At 32.5% G+C, this 20,783-nt stretch overlaps 1 protein-coding gene across 1 annotated transcript in view; it reads right to left on the minus strand.

The window, feature by feature from the left end:
- The window catches only part of MYCBP2 (MYC binding protein 2), a 292,534-nt gene that overhangs the window by 132,614 nt on the left and 139,137 nt on the right, over positions 1-20,783 (minus strand). Inside the window, exons 40-46 of the mRNA XM_074192761.1 lie at positions 19,891-20,109; positions 15,031-15,256; positions 13,845-13,963; positions 12,183-12,270; positions 11,211-11,260; positions 9,178-9,350; positions 2,593-2,737 (exon numbers count right to left, since the gene is read on the minus strand). Of these exons, the coding sequence (XP_074048862.1) occupies positions 2,593-2,737; positions 9,178-9,350; positions 11,211-11,260; positions 12,183-12,270; positions 13,845-13,963; positions 15,031-15,256; positions 19,891-20,109 (1,020 nt within the window). The remainder of the gene's footprint in view (positions 1-2,592; positions 2,738-9,177; positions 9,351-11,210; positions 11,261-12,182; positions 12,271-13,844; positions 13,964-15,030; positions 15,257-19,890; positions 20,110-20,783) is intronic.

The following is a 20,783-nucleotide window of genomic DNA, read 5'->3' on the forward strand; positions in this document are numbered from 1 at the left end:
AATATTCTGATGATATTATGATAAAAAGATTTCTAAGATACAAACTCAGAAGAAAGGAAAAATGATAAAACATTGACAACTGAATGCTCAAAGAAAATAAAAGTTTGGACACAAGGTCAACTAGAAGTCTGGAAAGAACTGAAGAGAAATAATAAAAAAATTTGGAAGGACAGGAACCCAGAAGTATCAGATCTGAAACTAATCAATAAGCCAGTAATTATCAATTCATTTCTTGACTAGGAAAAAAAAAGGAGAGGGAGATTGATCAATAGAACATTTAGATTTACAACATACAGATGCAAATAAACTTTAGAAGCCCAGTATCTGATAAATCTAAGCATCCCCATTACTGGAGTATGGGTTCATTATTTAACAAATATTATTGGGAAAACTAGAAAGCAATCTGGCAAATATTAAGCCAACATCTTATGATATTTATCATAATGATCTCCAAATGGAGAAATGAGATAAGAAATTTCCCTCTGGATCTATGGATAAAATGAACAATTCTGATTACTCAAAATGTTTTTTTTTTTTGCTCAAACAAAATCAAAAAAACTAAAATTAGAAAGGAAGGGGCAGCTAAGGTGGCACAGTCAATAGAGCACTGGCCCTGGAATCAGGAGTACCTGAATTCAAATCCAGCTCAGACATATTAATAATTGCCTAGCTGTGTGACCTTGGGCAAGTCACTTAACCCCATTGCCTTAAATAAAAAAAGAAACCAAACCAATTAGAAAGGAAAGAAAAAAAAGATCTTTGCAAGTAAAAAGAGTACATTTAAATTTTAAATCACAGATAAATACAAATTAAAGTTAAATCTGAAGTCCTATTTATTATCCATTACATTGGCAAAAATGATTTTAAAAAAGAGGGGGCTATGGGAAAAGAGATTATTTAATATGGAGCTGTGAATTAAACCAGTCATTCTAGAAAAGATTTGGAGAAAACGTCTAAAATGTATTTTAGTCAATATATGTTAGTATATATTCTTTGACCTAGACACTAGTAGAAGGTCTTTATGCAAAGGAGAGCAAAGAAAAAGTATAAGGACCCATATACAGAAAAATAGTTATAATAGTTATTTTGGTAGAAGCAGAACACTGAAAACTGTGAGGATACCCATGAATTAGAATGGCTGAAGAAATTAAGTATATAACCAAGAGAATACTACTATGCCATGAAAAATGAAGACAAAGATGGTTCTAGAGAAACCTAAAACGACATATATAAACTGATGTAACATGAAGTGATCAGAACCAGAAGAACTGATAAAATAACATTGTTAAGCAAAAACAACCTTGAAAGATTTAAGCCTTATCAACACAATGACCTATCACGATTGTAGAGATCCTATAATAAAGAATAATATCTACCTCCAGATAGGGAGGTGACAGATTCAAACTGTATAATACATTTCTGGATATGAACAATGTAGGAAATTGTTTTGTTGACTATGTATATTTATTACAAGGGTTTTTTCTTTTTCAGTGGCAGGAGTAAGGAAAAATGGAAAGTAAATGCTTGTGAATTAAAATGAAATAAAATAATAAAATGAGGTGACACCAGATATACTGCCTTCTTTATAGAATTTTTAGAGGAATAAATGAAGAAACATAAGTGTTTTATAAATGGTCACTACTATTATCAGCCAAAAAAAAGACCAACTTCTAGGATTCTTTCTTTCCTAGATAATTAAAATTAAATTTTGCATTTCTTGCTTCATTTCTTCCAGGTTTTCTTGCAGTCTCAGTCTTCAAAGTCAGGATATTTTTTTCTCTCCAAGGTGCTATATGCATCTGTTGTGGTTATTTTCTTTGTGTATTTTCCTCTTGGATTCTTCTCTATCCATATTGTCTCTTAATTGTCTTCATTTTCTTCTCTTGACACATATCTCCAACATTAGCTTCTGGCTTGTAACTTTAACTCTGTTCCCTTCCATACCCTTGGGTGGTACTGGTGGGCCCTGTTTTGTCCTGCATGTCATGAAAAAGAATGTCCAATTTTCTATAGTAATCATTAGGTACTGGGACTAGATAAAGTGTTCTTGCATAATCTTGCATCTAAATTTGGCTTTGTAGCCCTAACAGCCCTAGTTAGATGCTATTTATTTTGATGATAGAAGGTCTCTCAAAGATTCCAGGTGCTCTTTGAGGCTCTTTTTTCTCCTGTTGGCTACTGGAGTGATGGCTTGTGTAAACAATAGTCTGCTCTGATCTCACACAATGGTTCAGGTGCTAGTCTGGTCCTGTCTTCTGTTATGACTCAAACAGTGACTGCCTGACCACTGATTTATCCTTGTCTCCTGCTGTGGGTCTAGGCTCCTTGAAGATTTCTGGAAAACATCTTGAGTAGTCCTAGATTGCTCAAAGAAGTTTATGTATTTTTTTTGGGTTTTACTTACTGTTCCTTCTGGTTCACTTTTAGAACTTGAGGAGGATGTTGGTGGGGGATCTGGGATCTTCTGGTTCTTAGTATGCCACTATCATTCCAACCTCCCCCCCCCCAGTTAATTTTTAAAGTCATTTGAATTTAAAATTTAGATGACCTAGAGTAAGCACTAATTAATTTACTTTAATTAAAAATAATTACCTTCATATTAGGAACATGAACCACATCACCATACTGATCCTTTGTTTGAACAGTAATTGTAGTAGGCCAACCACAACGGATATCATCTTTATTGAGAATCAATGATGTTTTCTGAGGATCAGCATAAGAATCTGGCTGAAGCCACCTACAGTATTAAAATTGTGTACATTTAACGATTTTCACTGAAACTTATATTAAGTATAATAAATGTGCAAAAACTAAAATAATGTAAATACTGTAAAAACATTTTAGTCATAACTAAGATTCACTAATCATCCTTGTCATATCTACTACCTGAAAAAAAAGATAGTTCCAAAGTATAGGAATATAGTTTAAAAAATTTTTTTTAAATAAAGATGACAAAGGTCATGATGCATTAAAAAAAATGACTACTATACTAGAGTTGACACAGTTTTTTGGATAGTCTGAGAACTTGATTTCTGAGACAATTTATAATCACCAAGTTCAATTATGCTTTGTCAGTTGAAAGACCATGGCAATGGGGGCGGCTAGGTGGCACAGTAGATAAAGCACTGGCTTTGGAGTCAGGAGTACCTGGGTTCAAATCCAGTCTCAGACACTTAATAATTACCTAGCTGTGTGGCCTTGGGCAAGCCATTTAACCCCATTTGCCTTGCAAAAAACCTGAAAAGAAAAGAAAAGAAAAGAAAAGAAAAGAAAAGAAAAGAAAAGAAAAGAAAAGAAAAGAAAGACCATGGCAAAACGAATCTACTCATCATAGCTATTCAGAGCCAAATACTTAGAAAAAGTTATAATCAAAACTTTATTTCCCACTCAGTTTTAAATTCTTGGCAATCAGTCTTCCAAGTCAACCAAACAAATAAAATTGTTCAAAGTCCAACTTAAAGCCTAACTCCTCTACTTTTGAGCTTAGATCTCAAGCTCTCCCATTTCCTTTAGGAAACGGTCAGTTACACTTCAGTATTCAAGCTCTCCTTATTTACTGGGTAATTCCCTTCTGTCTGAGGGTCAAATCTCCCCCACCTTAAAAAAAAATTCTCAGTTGCCTCTATGGTCCCCTAAAGATATCAATTCTATATTTCTTCTCCTTTTCCCATCCAGACTCCTAGAAAAAGTTGTCTATACTGAATGCAACATTTCATTCACTTTTCAAGTTATTTAATCTAGCTTTTCACATCAACCACTCTTAATAATGAAACTCATAGCTTTTTTCTCAATGTTCAACTTTCTTGAGTTCTCTGTAAATCTGACATTAACCACTTCTCTATTCTTTTATTGCTCCATATTAGTTCTACTTATCTACTCCTTAATCTCCTTTCCACTTCTTCCAAATGTGTGAACACCCAAGTTCTATTTTGAATCCTCTTATTTTCTTTCTTTACATACTCCCTCTTAGTAGCCTCATCAACTCTTATTTACTCATATTATCATCTCTACACAGGTGACTTTCAGATCCATACATTCTGCCCTATTCTTTCTTTTGAACTCTAATTCTATATCACCATCTCCTATTGGATAAATTGGATATTCTATAGACATCTCAAAAACAATATAACCAAAACAAAATTCACTGTTTCTTCAAATCCATTTTCTTTCTCAGAAGTTTTTTTTTCCTTTCATATTCTCTTTCCTTCTTCCACTCTGTTTCTTCCTTCCTTCTTTCCTCATTCCAATCTTTTTGGTCACCCCAGGTCTAGAACCTCAGAGTAATCTTTCACCCTTTGATCTCCTTTATTCTTCTCATATAATTAACAAGTCTATGCTTGTATTTACCTTCTTATTTTGGCCCAAGGTATCTTAGGTCTCAATCAATCAATCAATCAATCAGCATTTATCTAGTATCTTGGGCTAGATTCCAGGGACACAAATAATAAAACACTCTATATACACAGGAGCTTATATTCTAATGGAGAACATATAAAAGCAAACTAGGGAGGGAGAGCACTAGCAGTTGGGAGAATCAGGATAGGTTTCTCCTAAATGGCGGTACTTGAGTTGCCTCTTGAGGGAAATAAAGAATTCTATGATGTAGTTGTAAGAGGGAATTCATTCCAGGCATGGGGACCAGCAAGTCCAAAGGCATGGAGATCAGAGAATGAGGAACTGAGAGAACACACCACTTTGGTTTTATTGCTGAGTTTGAGAGGGAAGTAATGTCCAATAAAGCCGGAGAGGTAAGTTGGCCCAGAGGAGTTTTGTTTTATCATAGGGACAATAAGTTATATGGCCAAATCTCTACTTAAGGAAAATAATTTTCATGGCTGGTTGCAGGATGAACTGAAGAGGAAAGAGACTTGAATCAGGGAGAACTATGCAATATGCTAGATGAGTGCCTGAAAAAAAATTTGAGTGGAAGAGGTCAAATAGAAGAGTTGCTATGTGGGCAGAAACAGCAAGTTTTGGCAACTGATGAGATATAATGGATAGAGTCTCCTAATTACTTTTTCAACTTCAAGTCTCTCCATTCTTGGAACCATCCTTTACACAGCTGCCAAAAATAATATTCCTAAAGTAGATGGCAAGCCACATTCCTCTTCTGTTCAATGAACACCAGGGCCTCCTAGTTTCTAAAGTTAAGTGCAAACTCCTCCGGTATGTAAAAACCTTAAAAACCTTCATAATTTATCTTTAACCTATCTTTTCAACCTTATTGGACATGGCTTCTCTTTATGTACCAATCAACCATCTAGTCAAAGCTAAGGTTTCCTGCTGTTTCCCACACAAGACAATGTATCTCCTATTTCCATGTTCTTGTATTCCACTCCCTCCTCACTTTTGTCACTTAAAATTCCTATTTTCCTTCAAAATCTGAGTGGCACCTACTACATGAGACTTTTCTTGATCTCCTTGGATGCTAGTGTCCCCCTTGAAATCATTTAACATTTATTTTGCAAAAGAAATTTTATTTTTCTATTTGAATCCCTCAGTACTTAGCTGTTTTTAGGAATAGTAAATGTTTAATAAATTGTTTTTCATCCATTTTTTGTAAACTTATATGTATGCATATTGTCAATCCCAAGAGGGTATAAGCTGTTAGTGTTATACCAAACTCTAAGGACATACTTTAAAGAGCTTGACAAAAATAATAGCAATAATCAAGTAAAAAATAGTGCTTTCAGACCTTAAAGTTGCAATTCAAAATTCTTCAAAACTATTTAGCATTAATTAAAAATTAAAAGAATATTAGTAGAACAGATTAGAGAAGGAAGAATTAAAAACAGTTTAACTCAATATCTCAGTACTCAATAAAACAATGAGAAGTTACCTAGGCAAAAAACTATTTGGCAAGAACTTATGACAAACTGATAAGCAGTTGAGATTTGGACCATTAACTTAACCACAATAAACTTAAAATGGATATTCAACCTTAATATTAAAGTTCACACCATTAAAAAGGAGAGAAACAGGTCAACAAATCAACGAGCATTTATTAATATAATTAGGGGAAGAATTCTCCTTCAAACCAGGGGAAGAGATGAACCCAAAAGATAAAAATGGCTAAGTTTGTTTACATGAAATTGAAAAATCTTAGCACTAACCAAATCAATGCAATTAGGTAAGAAAAAATATTTTCAACAAGTATCTCTGAAAAGAACCTATTATCCAAGATATATATGGAACACTAAGACCAAGAGTCATTCCCCAAAAGATAAGTGGTCAAAGGATATGGATAAATTATTTTAAAAAAAACCAAAAAGAGAAAAAAAAATTGGAAGAGAACTATAGACCATTAGTAACCTCATGAAAGAATGCTCTAAATGTAAATCAAAGAAATATAAATCAAAATGATTCAAAGGTTTCACCTGACACCAAGTAAATTGGCAAGGATAACAAAATGTGGTGCAATCAATGTAGGAGAGGAGCCAGAAACAGAAACACAGAAATATCATTACCCATTGGTGAACCATGACTTGGTACAAATAACTTGGTATTATGATACAGAAGTAACTAAATTGTCGTTGTTTATAAACCTACAGATTCCTCTGAAGCCCATAAACCTTAAGAAGATCAAAAGCAGAAAAGTTCCATATGCACCAGAATGGTTGTTTTTTTGCAGAATGAAATGGTAATAAATTATATATCTACTGATTATGGAATAGTTAAAATTATATTGATTTATAAACTGAATTGTTTTAGAATATTATTGTGTATTAAGAAATAATGAACATGTAGAACTGAGACAAGAATGGAAAGACATTCTAACACAAGTAGAACCCAGGATAATAACACTTTTTAGATACAACCATTACAATAACGTGAATGAACTGAACAAAAAAAAAAGAAAACCTAAATTATGTATAATTATAATGACCAAGCTTAGTATGCCAAAAGAAATCCCTTCCTTTTTTTAGAGAATTAAAGTTATGTAAAAAAATGCAAAAAAATTAAAGAATCTTCAGGAGATGAACCATCTCATTATTTTTTCTACATTGGTGATTCCCAAAGTCACATATCTAGATATACTGTTCCTCCCCATTTTGAAGCCATATCTACCCCAAACTTTCCTATTTCTGATGAAGATACCATCATTCTTCCAATTACTTGGGTTCACAACTTCAATCATATTTCACTCTTTACCACGCTTAATCACCCTTATCTTGTTGATTATACTTTTACAATGTCTTTTATACTATTTTCCTTATTAATAATAACAATTATAATACCTAGAACATATACTTTACATATACTTTATCTTGTTTGATCATAAGATAACTCTTCTCTCCATTCATGGTCACAAACCTAGTTAAAAGTCCTGGTTTCCTAAAGAAGCCTCCAAATGGTCTCCATACTTCCATTCACTTTTCTAATTCATCTTTCCTATAGCTTCCAAAATAATTACAAAATTCTGATCACTCCCTTTATCCTTTCAGTATCTCTTTATTGTTTCTGAGAATAAAATACAAACTTATGTTTAGTGGTGGAAGTCTTTCAAAACCATGCTCTCAGATCCACATTTCTGGTCATCTGATATTTGTTTCTTGATGTCTTCTATTCCACCCAAACTTGTCCTACCAGTCCAACTCCTGTTTCTATGACTTTCCACAATATTTTTGGAATGTATTCTCCATCTTCCATCTTTATAATAATACTTCCCTTCCTTCAAGGATTAACTGTGGCTGTTAACTTTTCTAGAAAACCTTTTTTTAATTTTCTAAGTCAATTTATCATGTAATAATCTATTAAAAAACTATAACTTCTTCTTTAACTCCACCTTGAAGGTAAGATAAAGACTAAGACTGCACATAGTATATGCTTAATAAATTTTTGCCCATTGGTTATTAAAAAGAACAGGCATTGGAATCTTGTGAGAAGTCAAAAAGCAGGTACAACTGGAAAGATATGAGTGAAGTGTGCAGAACCAGAAGAATATTGTATACATTAACAGTAACACTGGGTGGTGATCCTTAATTAAGAACTTAGCTCCTCTCAGCAGTACAGTGATCAAGGACAATGCTAGAAGCCTTGTGATAGAAAAGGCCATCCATATCCAGAGAAAAGAACTACAGAGTCTGAATACAGATTAAAGCATACTATTTTCACGTTATAAAATTAGTTTTCTGTTTTTTCCTTCTTGTGGTTTTCCCTTTTGTTCTTATCCTTCTTTCACAGCATGAGTAATATGGAAATATGTGTAACATGGTTGTGCATGTATAACCTATATCGGGGAGAAGGGGAGGGAAGGAGAAAACCTTTGAATCATTTTGATTTATATTTCTTTGATTTATATTTAGAGCATTCTTTCATGAGGTTACTAATCAGGGTTGTGCATGTATAACCTATATTAGAGGAGGGGGAGGGGCAGAGAAAATTTTCCAACAACGAATGATGAAAAGTATCTTTACATATATAATTGGAAGCATAATTAAATTGAGAAACATATAGGTCCAGAAAAGTTATTTGTGAAGAATATGCACAGTTGACAATGTCTCTTTTCCTTTGAATCTGATTTATTTTCATAACCACCTTTTTTTAACCTTGTTGCCCCTTGAAAAATAACATTAAAATCTCATACCTGACTCAACATTTGCATGTATACATAGATTTCAACTGTGATAAGATCTATTCTTGAAATAAAGTTTTATAAACAAATTTTAGAGACACTTAAGTGTTTTTGTGCTTCTGAATAAAAGTTATAAATTTTATAGGAGTATGGTGTAATAAGTAGCACTTAGATTTGAAAAAGTTCTGCCTCTAACATATAATAGCCTTGGGACCATGGCTACTCAATAAACTCTCAGACAAATCTCAAAAACTCTAAAAATGAATTGAAGTTGGAGGTGAAGTGAGATCATTTTATACATTTTTGCATTTATTCATAAAGTTAAAAACATTCAATTGTTAATTTTATATTGCATGCCAAATCTAATTTTCATACTGCAGTGTTTTCAAAATTGAATAATAAAACAAGGAGAAGTTAGGTGGTGCAGCAGATAGAATACTGGCCCTAGGATCTGAGTTTAAATCCGGCCTGAGACACTCAATAATTATCTAGTTGTATGCCCATAGACAAGTCATTTAACCCTACTGCCTTGCAAAAAAAGAAAAAAAATAAACCAAAACAAGCAAAAAGAAGAAATGAAACTAGATCACAAAAACTATTACCTTGCAAGTCGTCCCCCACTTGATCCTGGAACACTGGCAATGAAATCTTCCAAAAATGACTGCTCATTGCTTTGAATCTGAAGCGGCAAACTTCCTTCAAGAGCTTCCAGTATAGTTGGTGAATGAGAAAGAGCTAAACCTTTTCCAAGAATACCCGAATGAGTTTTGCAAACCTGTTCGGCAAAACAGAAAATTGATAAATCAACTCACTGAAAAATTATTACGTATAATACATTTACAATGAGGATTTTTAAAACAAACACAAACCCTGACTCACAGGGTTCCTTCTGAGAGCTCATGTAAGTTTATATTGGCCTAAGTGCATAAACATTTAGCATTTAAAATACTATGTGCATTAAAAACCCCCAACACTTTTAGTTATTATGCCTTAGGAAAAAACATATCTAATGCTAAATATTTAACTCCTTTTCATTCAGCATGAAATATAATTCAGCAAAAAATATGGTCAAAAACTCTATTTCTAAGCCCTCTAAACAAACACCATTCTTCCTTTCTAGTCTTATCTCTATCTACTCCATTCCATATATTCGTTAATTTGTTCTGCTTCTTACACTATTTCTAGTATGAAGGTGGTTATTCTCTAGTTCTATCTTGCTTTGTTCAAGCTGTTTCCTACTATGCATTTTTTGTTTCCTCCTATCTCCACTCAATTTACCCAATTCAGTTCCTCTATGAAGCCTTCCTAATAATAGCACAGTCAATAAAGACTCTTTCTCCCCTGCAGATTTCATATAGGATTATGCATTCCTTTTAAGCACTTGAATAGTATAGTATTTTTATATCATTATTTGTTTATATATGTATATAATACATGCTGAACTGTAAACTCTTTAAAAAAAGACTTAAGAATAATCTTCCTAAAAAATAAAATACAAACATCTTAGCCATATGATGTTCTACACACAATCTGGCTTAATCCTATATTTTCAACTTTATTTTGCTCTTCTCTCTCTTTAAATAGTCACTGTTCTATTCAAAATAATCGTGAGCTCTTCTCTGAGCCTATCTTGTATTTTTTTCTCTTCATTTACTCATGAAGGATCTCTCCCACACTACAAATATATTCTCTCTTCATTTCCACTTGTTGAAATCCTTTTCTTCCTTGGGTTTCCGAAGTCTTCATACAGTGTAGACTCATAATAGAGGTTTATTAAAGTTGAATTCATCTCATCATATTTACCTTAAAGTAATATTTTAAAATATGTAGTAGCAAATATGTTATATAAATTTATTATATTTATGTAATAGACTAGAAAATTGAACAACTGTTGAGGGAGTAGATAGAGCAATAATAATTTTATACTTAGCACAATGAAAAGAATGCTGCCCTTGCAGTTCAGACTAAAGGTATAATCCTCTTGTTTCTTAAGGTAAAATGATAAATCAGAATTTAATTTAAGCTACTTTCATGGAGAAAGTTATAGTCATTGCTCTTTTACTTTAGAAAGAGGTGACCCTTTTGATAGTATATTTTTCCTGAAAGAAATAGAACAGGGAGACTCAATGATAGTCAAATTTTGATCAGTAAACAAGGGTGGTATAGAAAGGTAGCAACAGAAATAGAAAGCAATGGAAAGCTCCTAGAAAGGTAAAGCCCAAATGAACCGTTAGAAGATAATGTAATAACATAAAATAACTTTCTGTAAAGCACTCATTCAATTTCACTCTTACTCTAAAGTCAAATTTCCTATAACAGTTTTCAAATTTAAATTCCTATAATAGTGTAAATATTAATATTACTTTAAAATAGGTGTCCAAATTCAGTTTTGGATTCATGGTTTGCTTATTTGCTTTTATTTTTCACAAGGCAATGGGGCTAAGTGACTTGCCCAAGGTCACACAGGTAGGTGATTATTAAGTATCTGGGGTCGAATTTGAACTCAGGTCCTCCTGACTCCGGGACCAGTGCTCTAACTACTGCACCACCTTGGTGTCCCTCCTGGTTTACTTAGAATGTAAAATTATTTACAATCTAATATACTTACAATGTACAATTATACTTATATTTTTACCTGCAGAGCAGCTTCTTCAAGAATTTCAAGGTCTTCCTCCAATTCATTACCTGCTGCATAAATTAAATCTGATTAAAAAATTAAATTTTTTTGACAATTAAATTCTATACAATTCTGTCTTAAAATTCTAATATCCTAATAACTTCCATGCCCTCCTGCTCCCTTATCCTCCAATTTTTTTGTGCAGGTCATAGTTAAAAATCTATAAAATGAAACTTGCAACATATATTTCACATAAAACTATATTATATTTATAGTAATCCTCTTTTCATGTAGTATTTTCATCCTTAACTTGTAAAAGAAAGGAATTATGCTACTTTAACCTAATGGTGTTTAGCTGACTTGGGAATTCTTGATTATTTCTGAGATCCTCGCAATCAAAGAACTGTGATGACTTAGCATTTGACATAAAGTTAATAGCAAAGGAAACTATAATTAAGATCTAATATTTACCTGAAAGACATTTTAAGCTAGAGTGAGAGAGGGATCTGATAAGAAAAATGTTTAGTAAGTGCTTTAAATATATGTTTTTGCTTTGAAACAATTAGCACTCTTCCATGATTAATCAATAGGCACATATTTAGGAATGTAATGGGGTGATGGAGGAAAAAGGTGAATGAGATAAGAGTGCTGTCTGATTATAGGCATGCCATAGTAAATCTAGAGACATAGTTTTTCCTCTTCATTCCTCCTCCCCTCAGGGTCTTGAATAAGCATGTTAATTAGAGAAGGCACTGTTGGCAGTAAGATTGTTGATTTAAAGACAAGTAGTTGGGAAGAAGGGCTTATGAGGGGGGGAAGTACAGTGATTTTCATGTGCATTTATGTGTGTGTGTGTGTGTGTGTGTGTGTGTGTGTGTGTGAGAGAGAGAGAGAGAGAGAGAGAGAGACAAAGGAAGATATATACACATACAGTTGGGAGTATGGTAGTGCAAAGTAAGAGAATGTCTAAATAAACATAAGATTACTTACCAATAGGAAGTGCTAGATCCTTTTTCATTAGAGCTGCTGCACAAACTCCACCAAGATTAGCTAATTCTTTTTCCAACTGAATAATTCCCTGTAAAATTACAAACTAAATTCTTATTTAAAAGTTTTTGTCTGATGTCAGTACTTAGTTTAGTGAAATGTATTTTTACAAAATCATAATTGGCAAGAAGTAGGCTCTCAAAAAATATACTTTGAGCACCTTCTGGAAAATAGTTCTTTGTTGAATTAATAAGTCAGGAAGAAAAGCAATTCATCTCGAATGGCAGGTTAATACATATGCTGAGTTGCAAACAAGTTTGTTAAGTCCACAGAATTCGATTATTTACTGAAAATCTTTTTTTAAATATCTTATATTTTGTTTTACTGAATTAAATTTTAGAAATTTTTAAGAAATATATTTATATATATATATTTATAAGAAATATAGGTCAAGCTCCATAATATTTCAGAAAGCTCTCATTATTCCACAGGGAGTAACTAAGTGAGTTAAGTATAACTGAGGGAATGACAATTTCCTGTACATAATTAACATTTCCTATCTGTTGCAAATATAAGACATTTGGGAGAAGAATAGAAGCTATTAAAGAAGTGAGCTGGAATAGATAAAGTTCAATTCCCCCCCCCCCCACTATTTTCCATTCCTTTAAGTAGCAGGAGTTTTAGAACTAGAATCACACCTATGTTTGGTTTCTGGGGAATTTGTATTTTTCAGAGAGTTCTCTATTTTGGAAATCAAACCCATGTTTTATTGGTATACTAGGTATAATGAATTTTTTTAAAAATAAGTATTTTTCAACTGAATAATTCCCTGTAAAATTACAAATTAAATCCTTATATACAAGAATGTATCTGATGGTTAGTAACTTAGGTTAGTAAAATGCATTTTACAAAATCATAATTGGCAAGGAGTGGGCTCTCAAAAATATAGTGGGAACACTTTCAAGTTCAAAAAAATACATTTTGTAAAATTCAAAATGGTTGGAAACTGTATATAATGATGCATTTAGTCTTTTGCTAATTTGAAATACAGAGAACTGGAGAAGCAGGGATATTTCAAGCAATTAACTTACAAGTGCCTTTTTACTTATTTTTTAATTGTTTATTTAGTTGTAAACATCTGTGAGAAAAATCTAAGAGTGTATAACAACCACATCTTAAGCAATTACAGCAATTTGGGTTAATTTGAAGCAAAGATGTGCTAGTAAATATTTAACAATCAGTTCTCCTTCCCCCACATCTATACATGATGAATGCTAAAGTGACATTATTAAATTTTTTTCCAATCACTTTTTTTAAGTCTAGATAACTAACAAAAACATTCATCTCAGATTTGTAGTATCTGCCAATTTCCATCGTGTAAACACTCACATTGAAACTTTAACCATCAGATCTTGCAAAATGGTTACAGCTGATTCTATCAGAATAAGCCTACATAAGGAAATGCAAATTTTAATTTTTTCCTTTTATCAAGAATAAAAAGACTGTCTCCCATCCAACATTATATGTGAGTACATTCACATAAATTTATTATTACAAATAATATGTATTTAAACTTTGAATAAAATGTGTAATGATATAGAAGTTAAATACTGCCCATGAAAAAACAACTTAGTTTAATATTATTAAGAGAAGATTTACTCTTACCTCATCAGAACCAGGACTAAATTCATATCCAATTGCAAAACATTTGAAACCATAAAACGAAGCCTTGTCATCTTTCACATAATCTGATGCAGTCTCTAATGAAAAAAGGGCTTCATTTCCTAACAAAGTAAAAATCCTGAATTGAAAATATTTCTTTAATTATCCTTTCTTTTGAATATATCCAGATTATAAGAATTACATAAGAAAATTATAGGACACAAAAATATATTTTTATAAAAAATTCTTCATCACAGTGATGGTTTCTAACTTTTGTCTTGAACAAATTTTCATAGTTTTGAATTACAAATGTTAGTTTTCATTTTTTATAAGCTATTCTCATGATGCAGAGCTGCCTCATTTCCTACCCAGAATGCTTCTATATTGGCTTTGTTGTTTTATAGCAGATTGGATCTTAGAGCTTTTAGTTCAGTTTGTCTACATTATCCAACCAGCTATATTTCCTTCTATCTCTTTTGTGATTTTTTTAAAATCACTATAGTATTAACTGGTGCTTACTCTCTTATATTATTTTAGACATTTTGGAGTTGTTAGTATTTAAAGAACTATATTTTCAGAACAGAAGAGAGAACTGATTAGGATCACAGGTTTACACAACAGTGGGGTATCTTAAGAGCTTTGTCTGATTATCTAATTTTTATAGAGGTTGATATTGCAATATAGCAATGCAAGGATTTGAAGTCAAGTCTACTGACTTTAAATTCGATGTTCATGGTACAGAACAGGAGAAAAGTTAGAGCTAGAGGATATAGACAGCTTTTTCTAGGAATCTGTCTCCTAGAAAGGGAAGACAGGTATTGAATGATAACGTGAGGTGTTAAGTTGAAAGTCTGAGCTAAAAAGAGGGAAAGATTGAAGACAAAAGCTTTTGGATAAGATAGGAAGAGATGTGATCAGTTGTACATGTAGAACAGGGATTGATTTGGGCAAGGAATCCTATTCCCCCTCCCTTCCTATTATCTGGCTTCACTTTGCCTATCCAAATTTATCATGCTCCAGATCCCCACATAAGTTCTATAATTCAGGCAAGTTAGTCCTGTCCCTAGAATATGCTATACTCATTCTATCTCCAAACATTTTCCCTCTGTTCCTGGAATGGTAGTATTTCTCATTTGTTTTTGTATAGTGATTATCACCAAGTGAAATATACACAAAAAAAACCCCTTACCTGGCAAGACTAAAACCATAGTTGGCCATCCAGAAGATCCTGAAAATTTCTTTAATTCTATCCATGAATTAAGGTTTTCATGAACAGAATTCACCTTTGGTCCAAATCCAGAGTTCTGAGCAGTTCTAATAGGAATCAATAAACGGAGAACATCTTCTGATTGTGCAGTACCACACTGAGGATCAAACTCAATTGTCATCCATCTTACACATTCTGGGAAGGTCACCTAAAGTCAATCAAAGAAATTATTTTTCAGTTTAGATCGTGGAAGAGTTTATGACTAAATAAGGAATAGAAAAGATCAAATTTTAAAGTACATAAGTGTAATGTAACTAAAATGAAAAATGGGAAAACAATCTTTGCAATAAATTTCTCTGATAAAGAGAAAATATGTAAGCTGTAATTGGATATATGAGACATTTAAGGAAGGGATTAAAATTTATAAGACTAAGAATTCTTCTCTAATAAGCAGAAGATATGAATAGGAAGTTTTTAAAAGGAAGAAATCAAACTATTAACAACCAAATTGGAAAAAAATCTAAATTATGAATTAGTAATAATTAGACATATGCAAATTAGCCACCATGAGGTTCTATCTCACACCCATCAGAATGGTAACAATGACAAGTGGAAAATGACAAAGGCTGGAGGGGTTACAGTAAAACAAACTAAGTGCAATCTTGGAGCTGCGACATGATCCAATCATGCTGGAAAGAAATTTGGAAGTATATTAAAGAGTTACTAAACTATACAATCAATCCTTTGACTCCAATATAAACTCTAGGTCTAGACCCCAAAGAAATCAAATAAAAAGAAAAAAATTCTGTTATTTACAAAAATACCTATAATAACTCTTTTTCATGGGTAGGCAAAAGTTGGAAATTAGAAGGGAAGACCTTCTATTGGAAAATAACAAAAAATTCATGGTATATTAATGTAATGAAATATTATTGTGTTATGAGAAATGATAAAATGTAAAGTTTTAGAGGAAACTAGGAAGACCTCTATGAATTGTTGAGGGCAAGGTGAGCAGAACTAGAAAAATGTATAAGGTAACATTACTGAAAAAACATCTTTGAAAAGTTTCAGAAAACTGATAAAGCAATTATAAAAAATGAATCCTAAAAAATGATGAAATATGCTTCTTTTCTCTCCTGTAAGAGAGGTGCTGAGTTTAAAAATCTTGTAAAGAGAGATACGATCTCAGGCATATTAAATGTGGAAATTTGATTTTTCTAAACTATATGTAGATATAACAAGGGCTTCATTTATTTTTTTTTAATTTATTCAGTGAGAGATTAAAGAGAGAATAATCAAAGGGATAGATTAAATTTTTTTAAATTTTTAAAGATTTTGAGTTTTACAAATTTTCTCCCAATCTTACTCCCCCCACAATGGAAAGCAATCTGCCAATCTATTTTGTTTCCATGTTGTACACTGATCTAAATTGAGTGTGATGAGAAAGAAATCACATCCTTAAGGAAGAAACAAAAAGTATAAGAGAGATAACAAGATCAGACAATAAGATATCTGTTTTTTCCCTAAATTAAAGGGAATAGTCCTTGAAATTTGTTCAAACTCCACGGCTCTTTATCTGGATACAGATGATATTCTCCACTGCAGACAGCTCCAAATTGTACCTCATTGTTGCACTGATGGAGCGTGCAAGTCCATCAAGGTTGAACATCACCCCCATGTAGGGTGTACAGTATTTTTCTGGTTCTACTCATCTCACTCAACATCAGTTCATGCAAATCCCTCCAGGCTTCCCTGAAATTCCCATCCCTCCTGGTTTCTAATAGAACAATAGTGTTCCAAGACATACATATACCACAGTTTGCTAAGCCTTTCCCCAACTGAAGGACATTTACTTGATTTCCAATTCTTTGCCACCACAAGCAGGGGTGCTATGAATATTTTTGCACAAGTGGTGTTTTTACCCTTTTTCATCATGTCTTCAGGGTATAGACCCAGTAGTGGTATTGCTGTATCAACGGGTATGCACATTTTTGTTGCCCTTTGGGTATAGTTCCAAATTTTTTCTCCAGAAAGGTTGGATGAGTTTGCAGCTCCACCAACAGTGTAATAGTGTCCCAGATTTCCCACAACCCTTCCAACAATGATCATTGTCCTTTCTGGTCATATTGGCTAGTCTGAGAGGTGTGAGGTGGTCCCTCAGAGAAGCTTTGATTTGTATTTCTCTAATTAATGATTTACAGCAATTTTTTCATATAGCTATATATTGCTTTGATCTCATCTGTAAATTGTCTTTGCATATCCTTTGACCATTTGTCAATTGGGGAATGGCTTTTTCTTTTAAAAATATGACTCAGTTCTCTGTTTATTTTAGAAATGAGTCCTTTGTCAGAATCATTAGTTGTAAAGATTGTTTCCCAATTTACTACATTTCTTTTCATCTTGGTTACAGTGATTTTATCTGTGCAAGAGCTTTTTAACTTAATGTAATCGAAATCATCTAGTTTGTTTTTGGTGATGTTCTCCATCTCTTCCTTAAGTCATAAATTGCTCCCCTTTCTGTAGATTTGACAGGTAAACTAGTCCTTGATCTTCTAATTTGCTTATAGAATTGTTTTTTATATCTACATCCTATAACCATTTGGATCTTATCTTGGTAAAGGGTGTTAGGTGCTGGTCTAATCTGAGTTTCTTCCATACTAACTTCCAATTTTCCCAGCAGTTTTTATCAAAGAGAGAGTTTTTAAGGGATAGATTAATTAAAAAAAAAATAAAGTCAATCATCACCAGGCAAAAGTATTATTAGGAATTATTCAAATTTTGTTTTTTATTCACTTTTGACAGAATAAAACCTACAGGTACCTAATAATGATTTTAAAACTAGAAAGTAAAAAAAACTTCAGAAATTTATTAGAAATCAAAGTTCTAGTGTTTACTTTCTATTACTTTCTTGGAGTAATCCATTCTAATGAACATGTTCTAATGAACATGTTCTAAAGAAGAAGTTGTACTTATTAATAAGACTATAAAGTTTTCATTCATATTTAAATGGATCTGTGATTACATTAATGTGTATAGTTCTTTCAAATGTGCAAAATGTAATCCATCTATTCTTTATCTTCTTTTAAGACTTGTTCTCGTCATTTTGTAAATCCTTGATTGTGTTCTTTCTCTAGATTTCTTGATCTTATGTAGATACCAGGGCAATATGTAGGTTTCCCATGTTATCCTTCTCACTGCCTCCCTCTTGTGGTTATACATCTCTTATATTGCTTTATACAACCCATTCAACTCATTTATATGATAAAATGAAATTTTAAAAAATGAAAACATGTTTAAGTTATTATGGAGAGAATTATGAAAAGATACAATGTATTCCAGTGGGATTAATAATTTAATAATCACTTTAAACTGATAAAGTGCTTTACAGTTAAAAAGCATTTCAAATATAATTTTTCTACTTCATGACTCTGAAAAGGATAAAGGAAGAAGCAGTAGAAAAGGAGAAAGACATCGTGTGGGTGAACTACTGGGGTGTGGGCTAATAAATTAGGTTAGGTTAGAGGTTGGATTTGGGGAGGTAAAATTTGGGAAAAATTGATAAAAATTTGAAAGAGTAAAGATTTAGAAATCAGAACCTGAAGACGACAAAGTAGATTTCAGAATAAAGGAAACTAAATAAGAAAAGAGAAGTGCAGCATTTAGAGAGTTAAGCAAGTTGATAAAGAGGTTTAGTGGGAGGAAAAAATGATGAAATAGACAGGAAACTTGTACTACATTACTCACTACAGCTGCTATTCCAAACCTTTTGATCCTTCTTCCAATATCCTGTGGTACCTGCTCCCACCACTCTTTCGGCTGAAGACCTTGTCTCATAATTCACCAAAAATACTCAGACCACTTGCTAAGAGTTCACGCCATTTCTCAACATGTCATTTCATGCTGATGTCATCCTCTACTAGCTCCTCCTCTATCAGCCTCACAAAAAGAGGTAATGGTTTTCCTTGCCAAAGTCAATTTGCCTATTACTCTTCTTTACTCTGATGGAAATGCAGAGCTTTGAACCTCTAGTTAAGGAGGAAGTTCAACTTAGACATCTAATTTCTAAGCTAGGTGTACTATTTTAGGAATTTTCCAATCATCTCTCTCCACACCCCCAGCTCTCTCTACCCCCTTCTTTTCAGCTTTTCATATGTTGTCTTCATCCATTAGATTGTAAGCTCCTTGAGGGTAAGGGGTGTCTTTTATTGTGTTTGTATTCTCAGAGTTTAGCACAGTATCTGGAGTATAATAAGCACTTAATAAATATTATCTGTCAATTATGTAATGCAAGTTTTTATTTTAAATTCAAATTGTGGATTACACAAAAGGAAAGCAGAAGCATGTAAGGGTTATTAATAGGCTACAACCTATCACCAAAGATGTGTCCAAGGGATACAGTATTAAGGATGCCATCAGAGAAATGGATGTAGACAAGACATGTAATGAGAGCAAAGGAGATGTGATAGACTATAGGCAAAGATCTCTAAAGATGTCTAATATACACACAAACTATAAAGTCTGAATTTTCTTTGGGGTGTAAAACACAGGCATAGAACTGATAGAAATTTTATATGTTGCCAAAGGTTGTTGATTTCTGATCTATTGCATGGACAGACATGTTTGTAGGATCAGACTTATAATTAGTGTTATATCATATCTTTCCAATAAATAATCTGAATACCTTCATGGTAGGGACTATGTATTATAATTCTTTTATATCCCCTTGAACCAATAACATGGCTTACCTAATAAGTTTATTATGAGAGTTAAGCTTTTTTTTAACATGCATAATACTACTCAATGTAGAACAAATTCATAAAAATAATATATTATACAACCTACCTTATAGTGCATTACACATGCAGGCTTATAAGGATGTTCACTCTCTATGACAGCATAGTGATTAGAGGTAGTACAAGCTGAAAGTCCTTGTTCAGGTTGGTTTCCTGTGGTGCTATCTGTTGATTGGTTAGGATTGAATGCAGGAGGTGCATACTTCTGATTTAAAATGGCAACAGAAGGTAGCAATTGCTGGACAAGGCCAAAGACTTCTACAGCCACCTAGGATAGAAAAGACTGTGTCTTTAATTTTTCATCTAAATCTCAGGTTTGGGTAAAGTTTCCCTTATCTAAATCTTGTCTTCATACATACATTCAAAAATTTTAATGTTATTCACTCAACAACTCTTTATTGACTGCAAAAAAGTGACACTGGCAAGTGTTTTTTCCACTTTTTTGGGGTTTAAACTAAAGTCAATACTTCACAATATTCTAAATTTCATTTATAAGTTCCTAGATTCTCTAAAAATATACACAACATAGATGTGCTCTATATACATGCATATGTGTATAGGCATATATATTTCATACTGCTCTACTTTTTAAATGCTAATTAGATGATCAAAAGGTTAAACTTTTTGAAAATCAAGTTACTCAAAGATTACATTGAGCTTTTCTGAATTATAATTGTATATTATAATTACAAATACCAACCTATGACAATTTTTCTCCTTTAAAAACAAATTTATTGAGAAACAAATATTAAAATAAGAAAAAATATGGAGATAAAATTTGAACAGAAAATTTTAGTCTTTTCCCAGCATAATCATGCTACTGAATAAAGGTCACAAATGTATTCTGACTGAGACCAAAACAAATTTTTTAATACAACCTAAACTGTATCCTCACTGCAACTAGACAATCCTTTTATACCTCCCTTATTTTGACTCCATTAT

Source organism: Macrotis lagotis, chromosome 6 (assembly GCF_037893015.1).
Source record: "Macrotis lagotis isolate mMagLag1 chromosome 6, bilby.v1.9.chrom.fasta, whole genome shotgun sequence".
NCBI lineage: Eukaryota > Metazoa > Chordata > Mammalia > Peramelemorphia > Peramelidae > Macrotis > Macrotis lagotis.